The sequence below is a fragment of the Aedes albopictus genome, chromosome 1 (genome assembly GCF_035046485.1).
Source record: "Aedes albopictus strain Foshan chromosome 1, AalbF5, whole genome shotgun sequence".
In the NCBI taxonomy this organism is placed as follows: domain Eukaryota; kingdom Metazoa; phylum Arthropoda; class Insecta; order Diptera; family Culicidae; genus Aedes; species Aedes albopictus.
The window spans coordinates 275,867,875-275,883,203 of NC_085136.1; the positions used below are offsets into that span (position 1 = coordinate 275,867,875).

Genomic DNA, 15,329 nt, shown 5'->3' on the forward strand with positions numbered 1-15,329 from the left:
TATTTTGTGTTGCGTTTATCAATCATGCTGATTTTTTGACAGGTTATGGCCCTAATTATTCATGAGTTGCTTGTGTGGATTTGAACTCGATTGGTCAATTATTTTGGACGATATGTCAATTTTAGTACATGCCCATTTATTATAGTACAATTTTTCTAAAAGTAATGAATCAATCAAGTTGAAATTTTGTCCACAAGTAAAAGGAGCATAGGCCTTTCATTTCCCATCATTCTATTTTCAATTCGATCACCACAACAGAATTTTGAGCTTATAAACCTTCATGCACTCAAAAATGGCAGTTTTTAGAGAAACATTTTGTTCTAAAAAAGCCCATTCATATTTGTTATGGCTCAAAAAAATCACGAGTGTTCACAAAGGCCTAATGTGTCCATCAGTTAAAACAGAAGTTGTAAAAATTTTTGTAAACGAACAGAAAAAAATATGTGTGTAAGGTGGCAATATAGTAGCCACTGCCTTATAAAGGGTTAAGAGGGCTTCAGAATCTCGCAGGTGAATTTCAATACCTTAGTACATGGTTTCCCAAACTGTGGGTCGCGACCCCCCAAGGGGGTCGCCAGTATTCATCCAGGGGATCGCAAGGGACAGTAAAATATATTACTGTAACAGACAACAAATGAGGGAATTTATATGAGGGGTGGCGAAAACTACGTCTGATGGCAAAAGGGAGTCGCGCGACCTGAGAGTTTGGGAACCTATGCCTTAGTAGATCCCATGATCTACACTCACTGGGGTTCTTGGAGATCTTTAAACAGATAATAGGGCTGTGCAAACATGAATTTTTTTCATAAAGTGTCATTTGATCACTGATTACGCTACTAGATCAGATGGCCCAAACTCCAGGGAGCTGTTGGATACTCTGAAACTTTTATCCCTTATCAGGCCGTAAACCCCCTTCAACACATAAATATCTCTACTTTAGTCTTGTAAACCAACTTTATCCCTAATTGTTAGTACTCCAACTACTCTGACCATAGTAAAATTCCATTTAGGTAACGTTACCTTAATGGAGGGACTAAATAGATTTTACCTAAATGTGTTCTACCTAAATGGAGGTTTGAGTATACTTCGTAACTTACCCCTCGCAGGAACCGGATCCCGCTGCGGAGCGCCCAACTCCAGCTCCGAGTACCGCTCGTACAGCGTCCCAATGGTGGCCGTACAGCGTAGCACCAAAGTACCACCGCCTACGCCACCTCCACTACCACCACCACTCATCTGCACCCCGGCAAAGTGCGAACTCTGCAGATGAATCCGCAACGAGATGGCCGTGGTCACCAGATTGTCCGTCGTTGTTCGTATTGTTTGATCCGGGGTGAAAATCTGAAATAGAAACGGAAAGAGGGGGAAATTGTCAGTTTTGGTGGAACGCAACAGGTTAGTTGTGAATGCACAGTTTATATTGCACAGGTCTGAGATATTTTTGGTCAGATTTGATTGAAGAACTATTATGTTAAAAAAAAAAAAAGAACTGAAAGTATTATCTGATTAATCTTAACTGAAACTGGAAGAAAAGAAAAATTATGTAGCTACTTTAAAATTTCTGCCTTCAACTAACGTCAGCATCCATATCATAAGTCATTCACATCTTTTATAGACTTCTGTGAAAATATGTCCCATGTTTGAATGACATTCTTGAAGAGAAAACAACTTGTGCTGGGTTACATAAATATATCATTTTCCTGACGGGTGGAGTCGAGCTTTTTCTCAAAGGCAGATCACCCCGAAACAAATGGCGATGCGAGTGCGAGAGATGTTTTGAACTGCCAAGAACAAAGTCAAAGAAGAAAGGTCTCGTATCCCAAACGCAGACCCAGATTGGCCGCCGCCTTATAGGCGGGGAGAAGGGGACACGAATTAAATACATTTTTCATGTTGTGAACTGTCCTCCCTTGTGAACGGGGGAGTTTTTTCTTTCAGGATTTGACGCTGGCGTCAAGGCGTTTGAGATTGGTTTTGTCTCGGCGGCGGCGGTGGCTGTCCCCCGTTTGGAGGTTGAGATTTGAAACTGAGGAACATGAGGTAGCGACGCTTTGTGCGTTGAATGGTTCATATTTTAGCACTGCTTCCAGAGGGGAAGCTGAAAATGTTTGTTTTTTTGACTAGCTGGGGATTTTCGTCTGACAAATGGAGTGATGTTCATTTCTGGGTCATTTTTTTGTTTCTTCGAATATTTGTTTTCTGCCTTGTTTCAAGCGATATTTATTGTAATGTATAGTTTAAATAGAATAACGCCTGGAGTTTAAGCGAGAAGTTGAAGTTTGCAACTGTTAATTTATGCATTTAATTTGTGCACATTTTTTATGGCATGCATAAAAAGGGGGAGAGCTCTCAGTACAAACATTTTGCATAAAAGAATGTAAGAAAGGCGTTCACTATGACAACGTCGGCCGGAGGACTTAATAGGGGAAAGCAAAGGGAGGTTGCCGGTGAATTTCAGGGGTCCCAGGTGGTTTCAGTGGGGTACAAGGAGATCTCAGAAGCGTTTCAAGGGGTTTAAAGGGCCCTATCAACGGGCTTCAGGGGGCTCTAGGGAAACTCAATGGCAATTCAGGGGGTCTCAGGATTGTAGATTGTGTGGACATTGATTTTTGGATCAGATTTCAAGGGCGTTTTCGATGGTCTGAGAGGGGCTTCGAAGGCATTGTAGAGAGCAGGGTTGTAAAATGACAAAACAATGTCATTTGGTTGTTTGCCTATTTCACTGCCTCCAGCAAGAAATGTTCATCGGCGTTATTTTTCAATTTTTTTTTTTTCATGAACTTTCCGTGACATTTTACAACCTTGGTAGAGAGTTTCAGAGGGTTTCCAACGGGTTGTGGAGTCGTTTTCGGAGGTTTAGGAGGGTCTCAGGTGCGTTACATGGAGTCCGAGGATGTTTAAGGGGGATTGTGGAAGCCTTTCATTTAAAAGGTTGTTTTCGGGGGGTTTCGAAAGGCCTCAGGTGCGTCACATGGGGTCCGAGGACGTTTTAGAAGGTTTTTGGCAGTATTTTAGGAGGTTTTAGAAGGTTTCTGTGGATTTCAGAGGCGTTACGAAGGCGTGGAAGCGTTTTAGGATGTTTAAGAGGATTTCCTGCCGGTTACATAGTCGTTACAAAAGCGTATTCAGGGGCTCCGGTAGGGTCTTCGGTGCGTTACATGGTGTTCGCGAGTGTTTAGGGGGAATTTAGAAACATTTCAGGATCTTTTAGAGGATTTTCAGTGACACCTTCACTAAAACCCTTGAAACCCTTTGAAACAGTCCTGAAGCGCCTTGAAACACCTCTGGAACATCCTTAACTTCATTGGAATTCCCTTGAATTCCAAAAACCCCGCATGACACGTCCCTAACCTGAAAAACGTCTAAACGCTCCTTTAAACTCAGTACTCCCATTGAAACACGCCGTTGAAACCATGTTAATTTGAAATGCCCATGAAGCCCCTTGGAACATCTTTAAAAAGTGTTGAAATTAGCATTTCTTAATTTCAAAACCATTTTACTCTCAGTGTAGGAAAATGCTGTCAGTGCAATGCTGGCAGTGACCACGTGGCCCGCACTGAAATAAATTTTGTTGTAGTTTCTACCGAATTCATGGTAAAATTAAGAAGTGTACCAACAATTTTCAACCGAATGCAAAATTCTGTTAAATGTACTGAAACATTGTCAATATTACCATGCTTACAGTACTTTTGACTGAAAAAAATCTTGAAACTACTATTTGGACATTGTGTTTTTGACCATTCACATCCAAGACGCGCAACATTCAAGTCGACATGGTCAAAATTACTATGCGCAAATAGTAGTTTCAAGAATTATTTCAGTCAAAAGTACTGCAAGCATGGTAATATTGACAATGTTTTAGTACATTTAACAGAATTTTGCATTCGGTTGAAAAATGTTGGTACACTTCTTAATTTTACCATGGATTCGGTAGAAACAAGGGGGAGTCGCTGAGCACATCTTTACTTGCGCCAATTATTTTCAGTGTGCCACCGGGTATTGAATTGTGCCTCAGTGTGCCCCGAAGTACCACTGCTTGATGATTCAGATTTTGCTTGGCAACTACCAAGACAACTAACTGTTTGTTTTCATTTTGCAGGTCAAATGCACATGGTTGCCTAGTTTTTTCACCTAAACTCAAGTGTCAAAATTGTGCCTCAGAGTGCCTCGGTGTGCCACACAGCGTGTAAGACGGTGTGCTTGGCACCTCTTGGCACAATGTTCCAAGCGACTAGCCCCTTGGCCTTGGGTAGAAACGACAACAAAATTTTTTTGGGTGCGAGTTGTTTACAAGAGTTAAAGAGCCAACTGTCAGAGAGGCGGTGGGAGTGTTTGGAGTGCTCACGCACACAAATGCACTGGTGTGCGACCAGGCTTATGTATCGATAGAGTAGTTAGGTCGCCATGCATTTAGTGGCAGGGCATGGCTCATGCAGTTTTCAGATTAATTGATTGATATCAAAGATTCACTCAGGCGCTCACGCTGATATGCCAGCTTACTTTGGAAAGTTTAATAAACGTTCTGAACCAGAACCACTTTTGTTGGGAGTTTTTCTCAGAAAGAACTCTCTTCTTCTAAAGGGTCCTGGGACAAATATTTCTGGTGGAGGTTTCCACAATATTTGTTCCATTCTCTGATCGTTGATGTCCACCTTGGTTGCCTAGAAAGGCACTTGTAATGATTACGTCTGGTGGAGATTTCCACAGTAATAAAGGGTGAGTCGTTAATTATTGTGCCACCCTACCTTCAACTGATTCGCAAATTGTCTACAGTTAACGAAATGGAACCAAATTTTTACAGTAGTTTAGTATATGTATGTATTCCAACTCTATGGTAAAGGTTAAAATTTAGGATGCGTTTTAGTGAAATTCACGACATTTTCAATTAACGCCCTCCATGTGGACATGTTCAGGCTCCACTTGAAACAAATAATTAAAGCTCTCTGGTTTGTTTATGCTCATCGTGCCTGGTTTTCTCCCAGCTCAAAGCTTTTGTTTCACTGACAACCGTTCCTGAAACCTATTGACGAATATTAAGATGATCCGATAAAGTATAATCAATAATTGTTCCAAGGCGCGATACCATGATTTTTGATTTTAGCATGTGATTGTACAACATATTTTTTAGAACTGTCAACTAAATTTATTCTATATCGACCGGAATTTCAATGATAACTGCTAAATTCATTATATGTAAACAATAGACTATAAGGAAAAACTGTGCAAAATTTGGTTGATTTGGGTGAAGTAGGAAAAAAGTTACGTTAGTTTAAAAATGGCACAATAATTATCGACTCACCCTTTAATTACAAGAAGTTTAGGTCGGACGGTCCGGGCATCCACTAACCAACTCACATTTTTCAACAAAAAGCTCCAAAAATCTTCCTGAACACCTCAACCACCATGGCAGATCGAGCGCACAAAACTTTGACTCAAAGCAGATATATTGTGCCACCAGAACTCCCGATGCGAAGTTTATCGTGTTCCTTCGGCATCCGATCATCGTTGAAGGAAGACCTGTAAGCAACGGTTGCCAAGTTTACCAATAGCATTCCACTTCGACTTCACAACACAATTTGTCACCGTCCTGAAGACCACGGGTGAGGGTTACGGGTTCTATTCCCGGTCGGTCCAGGAACTTTTCGCAAAAGGAAATATTCTTTACTTCCTTGGGCATGGAGTTGTAGGAATTTGATAATGTAGTCATAAAATAAATTGTGGATGATTTACTCCGGTGTCCCGATACATGTGCTGGTTGTTAAGGACAACATGAAGAAATGATCGTTGTAGTCGAGAACCCTCTGGAGAGGGAGAATTTTGAGAGACGTTTGTGATATCCTCCGGTTCTGTATGGCTCAGGCTCACAATACCTAGTCAAATTCCACTGAATACAATCCGAAGATCTTACCATTATTCACGTACGTCCGTCGTCGTTCAGATACTCAACTCTACTGCCTCGTAACCTAACACACACCAACATCAGGATACCACAACGTTGTGCAAGAAGGTCACCAGTTTGGAAGCGCAGGTCAGCTTTAAAGAATTGTTTGTTGATGCTGAAAATCATCCAATTGGGTTTCCTCCTTTTCGTTCCTGGACTCGATCCTACAGGAGTAGCGTCATGCCTGCTACATGATACACACATGCAAAATGGTCATTGGCAGAGGAAGCTCTCAGTTAATACCTGTGGAAGTGCTCCTACAACACGAGCTGAGAAGCAGGAATTGTCCCAGTGGGACGTTGCGCCAAGAAGAAGAAGAAGAATAAAGGGCTAGGGAATTTCATGGGAGTTTCAAGTGGTTTCAGGAGAGATCAGTCCTAGGCCAAACGCTTCCTCTTGCCTTGAACATTTAGGTGCTCTCCAATTGCAAAAGGCCATCGTGTGCATCCACGAAGCTGACGGCTGCTTTCTGGTTCTCTGCTGAATACGGTGTTAGATTGTCATTCCTCCGGCATACGAGCTACGTACCCAGCCCACCGCAGTACGCCGTGTTTTATTCCCTTCACTATATCCATCTCTTTGTATACTTGGCACAGTTCGTAGTTCATGCGACGCCGCTAGAAGCCGTCCTTCAGTTTATTGCCGAGTATTGTTCGCAGCACTTTACTTTCAAAGACTCCACGTTTCACAGCCGTATGAAGCGATCGGAAGAATTATAGTCTTGTACAACGCGAGTTTTGTCTTCGTTTGCAGCCTTTGGTACTTTGCTTCAGTTGGTTTCGCAGATCGAAAAGGCTCGCAGCCGCGATCAAAATCGGCTCGCGTTAAAACAAAAACAGTAGATACGCGAGTGCTTAGTATTGTGTTGTGTCTTGTTGTGAATGCATATGGTTTAAATTATTGGTTTGGGCTAAAAATTTCTAGATTGACAATGTTCCCCACCCTACTAATACAATCGTGGAGACACTGAGATTGTCGGCACTTTAGAAGTCTACCTTTTATCAGACACCACATCACTCACAGTATCCTACATACAAGTCTATATCGCTTAGATAAGCGTACAAGCAGAGATAAACAAAACTACACGTGGATGACCCAAAAGTATGTCCCTATTGTTAAAACTTTCGATCAACATAAACATTTTACGACACTTGACTTCCTGGCCGACAGGGCTAACGAGCTGTTTGCAACTTCCAATATTGTTGACGAAAAAGAAAAGCATGCTACAGCAAAAACAAATACTACAAATGCTTCCACCATCCAGTCTTACAACAACCTTCTTGTGATTGTCAAATGCGACTTCTTCTGTAGGGGAATAACTTTTTTGATTGTTTCAACGCTCAAAGCACTTCGGTGAACAAGTTTGCAAGAATTTGGTGCCCCGTCTTCCGGATTCGCCGGGAAGATCTTGCGGTAAACTGTCGGCAATTTCCAAATTTGGCTGGTTCACCAGTTTTTCTATGGGTTACTTTTGCAAAAGAGAGGCGAAGAGGAAAGAACGCAGATCAGGTTATGTGTCTTTGACATTCAACCCAGCACCGTACTGAACTTTCACCCGATGCCGGCGCCACCGGCAGATGAAAGAATTTAATTTTCAAGTACCACTTTCCTCCACCAAGCAGTCAGTGAACAGTGGCACCGAATGATGCGTTGTGGAATCTTAAGGTGAATATATAATGAAGCCACATTTCAAGTAATAATGTTTCATAAGTTAAACCTTATGAATTTCGTAAGTTAAATTGATTGAAAAAATAGTACCAAAAAATCGAGATAATCTGACGAATTATGAAATTCATCATCAACAGATTTTAAGCCACTGTGAATCTCGTCGGCAAGCTCTGGAAGACCTGAAACAAGCGTCGGTCGTCACCTAAGACGCAGGGAGCGAAGTTGACATGTTCGCCGAGTAAAGCTCTTTATTGAATAACTTTCCACCGCACGACAAGACAAGAGAACTCGCAGGAAGATGGCACGGCTGTTAGATGCACTTATGAAGTTAGCTCGCTTCAACGACGATGGAGACGACGACGACACGAGGTTACATACTTTCAAAGACTTTGAAAGGATGGCGAATCCCGGGTCCCAGCAGGCACATCCTCTGATTAATTAGCCCAGGCGCTGGCGATGGCTCCCCACCATTTTCTACAACGACATGACGGTCTCTCTCTGGGCAAAATTTATCAAGTTCGGGTTGTTGCTTCAGATGTTTGTGAAAAGGGAGTTACGTGGAAAAAGCTCACATTAAAACCTTTCAACACTAAATTGCGGTGGACCTACTCAAAATTGTATAACTCACAGATCATACATACAATATGCATTTCTTTTCAGCCACATAGTCGTAAAATAAACTTAATGAAATAAGCAATGAACAAAATAAAAATTTTAATTCTCCGCAGCTGACAGTGGACACTTTTTACTGGCACCAAGGATATCCTCTCTACCAAAATTCCAGTACATTGATGTAGGCGTGTCGTAGGTCCTAGCTTGAAACCGCTTTCGCGATAGTGTGGGTGTGTAAAAGTGGATTTGCGTAAGAATGCGATCTGCCTCTCCATTCGTTATGAAAACAAAGCGACCCTGTTGCTGCCTTGATGAATCTATGCCGCAGGAGGCAGCCTATGCAGACGACCTAAGTATTCAATCGAGAGAGTCAAAGTTCGCCCCACCACCAGTCAGCACACGTCGTCGTCACTCTTTCAAGTTTGTACAAGCAGTGCTGAAAAATTCATTTTGGCATATCTAAATTCAATCACCTACAGCTCATTTTAGAAGCTGAACCTGGAAATATGGTATATGAAAAACTTGTGCTGCTAGACCAGTTCTGCAAGAAAGTCACGGAAAAACCGCTATTTTTCGAATATTTAATGTAAATATCACGGACTACCTTTGAAAAATGCCAAATGATATTCACCGTGAATATCATTGGCATTTTTCGAAGGTAGTCCGTGACATTTACATTAAATATTCAAAAAATAGCGGTTTTTCCGTGACTTTCTTGCAGAACTGGTCTAGCAGCACAAGTTTTTCATATACCATATTTCCAGGTTCAGCTTCTAAAATGAGCTGTAGGTGATTGAATTTAGATATGCCGAAATGAAATTTTCAGCACTGTGTACAAGATTCAACCCATTACAAACGATGCAAACCGAGGGAGTCAAACGAAAGGCCCGACAGGGATAAAAGCCCAGCAGGTAGCAGCAGCACATTGTGATTGCCGAACAATGGAGAGTTGCGTTTGTGCGAATAATGTGCCATTGTTATGGCGCTCAGCACTCAACTCACGATGACGATGATGGCGGAGACGACGACAACGTTTGTCGACTGTTTGTTTGCTTTTGTTTGAAAATTTCAAAGAAGCGAGTGTTAATTGTTACCAACCTTCACCAACAACAAGCTCTGCATGTTGTGACGTTTTCAATCATCACCGGTTTAGTTGCTAGAATATCGCTACTGAACTGAAAATGATGGCACTTCGGAAATAAACGTGTGTTGTTTATTTTTAATTTGTTTGGAAAAACTGTACTGATATGATTTTAAACTACACACTATTTCAGTATGGTTTTATGCCGAAACGCTGATTATTTTATTACTTACAACTCATTTAGTAGAGCCTCGTAGCCGTGCGGTTAGGGTCACCAAGCTTCTAATCGCACCATGCTGTGGGGTGAGGGTTCGATTCCCGCTCCGGGCGATGAAACTTTTCATGAGAATAGTTTCGTCTCCGTATCCACTGGTGCATGCTCCGTGTTTGTCCCTTGTATAGTGTTAAGCTAAAATTCAGTCCGTTCAGCCTCTGGTTGAAGACGGTGTCCGCGTCTTTTTCTTTTTAATTTTATTTCGTCTTTTGTGCTAATTCCCGTTATATCAGATGGAAAATAATCGGTAATTAAATTTTGTTTTTGCCAATGACTCATTTAATGGAAGCCAAAAGTTGTAAACTATCAATATCCAGCCCATACAGCACCGTTAATCAAAAAAAATTGCGCAAAATTTCGCGTTAAATTTCACATTCAGGTACACCGGGGCAAGATGAAACAGCGAGTAAACATGATGTTTTCTAATAATGATAAACAGTTTGATCGCCATAACACATAGTTTTTGATTCAAACAATCTTCTAGCGAAGGATAAATTTCCAAATTGTATTGAAATCTATTTCAAAACTTCGTGTTTCATGTTACCCTACCCGTTCCAACTTGCCCCAGTGTACCTTAATTTACGACTTCACAGTTTCTCTCGTTCTGCGTATGACGAAGGCAATCGCAGTCCAAAGCAGCAGCTTACCGAAATGTTTTTCTTCACCGTTCAAATTTCACTTCCCCAGATTCACTTATTGACCTCACCTTCAAATCACGCCCTTCAAAAGCTTTGTGACACTTCAAAGTTGGATTTGCATTATGCAGCAAAAGCTGTTCTCGTCAGTAAGTTGTAAACAAACAATAATTCAGGCCAAACATGTCTAATGGTCCTATCTGCAGAAGAGAGACTCTCTTTGGTTTCCCTCTCTTTCGTTAATATCTCAGCTGTCCATTTGAATTATGATAATCTCCTTGCATAGAACGATGGTCAAATCAATCGAAAGTAGTTAAAAAGTGTACCATTACACTGCAACAATTGAAAGAGAAAGTGAATAAAGAGAGCCTCTCAAATGCAGATAGGACCTATTGAAATGTTCGGCCTGAATTGTCTTCGTTCCAGGAAAGATGCAGGCAAATGTGTGCGTGGATTTTCCTCATGCGAAACATCGTATTTCACAACCACAGAGAAAGATTTCTTCGCTGCATTAGGTTGGCGTATCTACCACAACGGTAGTTCAACAAGCTGTAACTCTTCATAAAGTGCATCAACAATTCTCAAATTTTGACTGTTTGTCAACCTATTGTATGTGCATTTTAGGTGCAAATTTAGGCTCGATGGGTAATCTTTCGCGAAGCTAGAATCGTTCTCGTAAAACACTATTTTTTAGACAATTAATATTTGAGCTGTCATCTCGGAGACCAGTGAACCAAATGGAATGAAATTTTAAGCGATTATCAACAATATCTTAATGCTTGAAAATTCTTCAAAACATTCCTGGAGAAATTTCTGAATGAGCCTCTTGAGGCATTCCTGTAGATATCCATAGAGAAATTTCTGAAGAAATACTTGAAAGAATCCTTTGGGAAATTCTTGAAGAAATCCCTGGGAGAATTCCCTGAAGCAATTTCTGGGGAAACTTCAGAAGTTTCCAAGGAAGCTCTGGACAAATCTCTGGCGGAATACTAGGAGAAATTCTTGAAGAAATAGATGATGAGAATAGAGGTATTTTTGGTGAAAATTCCGTAGAACTATCCCTGGAAGTGGATGGTGTTACAAAAATAAGGTTCTGTGTGTCGTAATATGTTAATCCTTTATAATAAATAATTTCTTTTATTTTTGTAACAATGGTCGTCATGGGCTCGATCCCAGCCCGGGTACTTGTAATTTTTCGTCAGTAGCTCTTCTCCTTGAAAGCGGCTGGCACCTGACCCTTTTAGAGCATATGCTCCAACGGACCCGGAAACCTGGATAACGGCTAACGGCAACTCAAAATGGATCCCCAATCGGACTGGAAAAAGAACAAGAGCCACACATCAACATCCTCGTGCTCATCATTCTACCATGGACAAGGTAGAAAAGTCACAGCAGTGCAAAGGCAACCAGTTCGATATAGTAGAATAAGACTGGAATACATTTAGGTGCTGTACAAAGAGTAAGTGCCAATTAGAATCGGTCACGTAGTGACCTAGTGGACAAAAGAGCTGTTAGTTAGGCAATGTGATTGAGGAACAAAAAAAATCTCTGGGTGAAGTCCTGGAGGAATTCTGGGAGGATTTTTTGGAGAAATTTATGAAGAAATTACTAGAGAAATTCCCAAAGGAATTTCTGCAGGAACTCCAGGAAGAATTCTTGGAGGAATTTCTGGAGAAATTACTGGAGGAATCATCGGAGGAATTTCTGGAGGAATCTCTAGAAGAATCTGTAAAGGAATCCCTGAAGGAATTCCTGGAGAAAAAAATCTTGAATCAATTCATGAAGTAAACCGTGCAAGAATTCCTGGAAGAGCCCCTGGGAGATTCCTGGAAGAATCCCTGGATTAATTTCTGGGGAAATCCCTGGAGGAATTCCTGAAGAAGTACCTGTGGTAATTCCTGAAAAAAATCTGAAATTCCTGGAAAAATCTCTGGAAAAATTCCTGGAGCAACTTCACGAAAAACTCCTGGAGAAACACCTGGAAAAATACCTGAGGAATACCTGGAATAAATCCTAGATAAATTCCGACAGAAATTCCTGGAGGTAATTCTGAAGGAATCCCTAGAAGATTCTCAGCCTGAGCCAGGAAATTCCTGGAGAAATTGCCGTAGTAATATCTGAAGGAAATCCTGAAGAATTCTTGGATCAATTTGTTACCGATGGTTCCAAAATATACTTTGTAACTCCAACACAAACAGAAACTATGTATTAACCCCAGGATACAACCCTGGGCTCTGCTCGCTATGCTCAGAGAGAGAAACAAAAATCCAGAGGCACACTCAGCGGAAAAAACTAGCGAAATTCATCGAAATACCTTATGAAAATTTGCTATAACTAATTCTTATGGATGCCATAAGAATACCTTATGAAAATTGATCGTGCTTGCTATGACAAATTTTATAAGATATACTTATGAAAAGAACAAAAAAATCTTAAAATGAAGCAGACTGGATTCGATCCATGAACGTCGGGATCACCGAGCCCATGTTTTATCCACACAGCTACCGACGCTTGAGAGTATTATGTTGCTAAACATGAATAAAAGCCAATCTGTGAGACGATTTTACGTCATACAGTGACCTTATGAAATCCATCCGAATCATTATGAATTGTTTAAAGGCCGTTTCATAAGTTGGGCCTAATGGAAATCTTAAGGTTATTTGGCTGAGTGATGACCACACTCAGGCAAATAAACCCAAGATTATCATAAGGTCTAACTTATGAAATGGCCTTTTAACAATTCATAACGGCTAGAACGATTTTCATAAGGTCGGTCTATGACGCAGAATCGACTCACAGTTTGGCTTTTATACACATTTAACAACACGATATTCTCAAGCGTCGATAGCCGCGTGGGTTGGGCACGAGCTCAGTGATCTCGACGTTCGCGGAGTCTGCGTCATTTTGTGATTTTTCTGCTCTTTTTATAAGTTTATCTTATATAATTAGGTCATATTAAGCATGTTCAAATTTCATAAGGTATTCTTATGGCATCCATACTTTACTACTGAATTTCATAAGGTATTTTGATGAAATTCGGCAGTTTACTTCGCTGCAGGGGGCGGTGGTACTCAAGAGAGCGATAAATGTCGAAATACGAGAAATTCGGATTTGCTCGTATTTTAAAGGGAATTTCCAGGTCGATCTCGGCATTCTAGCACTCGTCAGTTCAATATCGCTACGAACGTACAGCGAGCAGAAAGTGCGCGCCGGATTAACGTTCGAAAGGTTCGCTGAAACAGTGGTTTTTTGCCAATAGTGTTTTTTTTTCAATAATTTGATTGCCTTATTCTAGAATACTAAATGTTAAAATTAATGTTGTTAGTAGTTGTTACAACAAAATCTAAATGTTAAAATGCTTTAAAGTCTGTTGTCTTAGTCTAGGTAGTTGCACCGAACATAGTGCAACAAACACAAACAAGCACGAAACAAATTAAAATCAAGCAGAAAAAAGGTTAATACTGGCACAAATAGTGTTTATAAGTTAAAACAAAATCCCTAATACGATTAAAATGCGATTTTAAGGCAAAAGTAAGAAAACATTGCGGCATACTAATGGCCGTGGTAGGTCCACAAAGGGCATTTTTCTTTTATATCATTTGCGAGCCTTGTGGAAGGACGCCATCTTTATTCCTCCAATAAGACACAAAGAAGTATCGGTGATCCTTTGATTCGCCGGCGATGAAGTCATCTGCTAACTGCGCCCAAAAATCTCCATTATTAACAATGTACAGTACCGGCGGCCGCCCGGTACGATCTAGAGCGACTGAAGTAACCTGATGTCGCCATCGCATACGCGCAGAATCTCGAGGCAGCGTTGCCGGACGAGAGTGTGCTCGATGTGGCCCCTCTAGAGGACTGCTGGAGTACAGTCAAAGCAGCCATCAACAACGCAGCCGAGAGCACTATCGGGTACGTAGAACGGAGTCAACGAAACGATTGGTTCGACGAGGAGTGCAGAGCGGTTCTGGAGGAGAAGGATGCAGCGCGGGCGGTAATGCTGCAGCATGGAACCCGACAGAATGTGGAGCGATACAGACAGAAGCGGAAGCAGCGGACCCGTCTCTTCCGAGAGAAAAAGCGCCGCCTGGAAGAAGCGGAGTGTGAGGAAATTGAACTTCTATGCCGTTCACAAGAAACACGTAAGTTCTACCAGAAGCTCAACCCATCCCGCAAAGGCTACGTGCCGCAAGCCGAAATCTGCAGGGATAAGGAAGGGGGCCTCCTGACGGACAAACGTGAGGTGATCGAAAGGTGGAAGCAGCACTTCGACGAGCACCTGAATGGCGAAGAGAATGTAGGCACGGAGGACCAAGGCAGCGGAGGAAATGACTATGTTGGTGCAGCAGAGGACGGGAACGAACCAACTCCCACGCTGAGGGAAGTTAAGAATGCCATTCACCAGCTCAAAACCAACAAAGCAGCTGGTAAGGATGGTATCGAAGCTGAACTCATCAAGATGGGCCCAGAAAAGTTGGCCTCCTGTCTGCATCGGCTGATAATCAGAATCTGGTAAACCGAACAGCTTCCGGAGGAGTGGAAGGAAGGGATAATCAACCCCATTCACAAGAAAGGCGACCATTTGGAATGTGAAAACTTCAGGGCGATCACTATTTTGAATGCTGCCTACAAAGTGCTATCCCAGATCATCTTCCGTCGTCTGTCACCTAAAACAAATGAGTTCGTGGGAAGTTATCAAGCCGGCTTCATCGACGGCCGGTCAACAACGGACCAGATCTTTACCGTACGGCAAATCCTCCAGAAATGCCGTGAATACCAGGTCCCAACGCATCACCTGTTCATCGATTTCAAAGCGGCATACGACAGTATCGACCGCGCAGAGCTATGGAGAATCATGGACGAAAACGGCTTTCCTGGGAAGCTGACTAGACTGATTAAAGCAACGATGGACGGTGTGCAAAACTGCGTAAGGGTTTCGGGTGAACTATCCAGTTCATTCGAATCTCGCCGGGGACTGAGACAAGGTGATGGACTCTCATGCCTACTCTTCAACATCACTCTGGAAGGTGTGATGCGACGAGCCGGGCTCAACAGCCGGGGAACGATTTTCACAAAATCCGGTCAATTTGTGTGCTTTGCGGACGACATGGACATTAT

The 15,329-nt window shown here is 41.9% G+C and overlaps 1 protein-coding gene across 1 annotated transcript in view; it reads right to left on the minus strand.

Annotated features, from left to right (window-relative positions):
* LOC115259474 (uncharacterized) overlaps nt 1–15,329 on the minus strand; it is a 730,118-nt gene that overhangs the window by 26,127 nt on the left and 688,662 nt on the right. Inside the window, exon 7 of the mRNA XM_029860055.2 lies at nt 1,098–1,341. Within this exon, the coding sequence (XP_029715915.1) occupies nt 1,098–1,341 (244 nt within the window). The remainder of the gene's footprint in view (nt 1–1,097; nt 1,342–15,329) is intronic.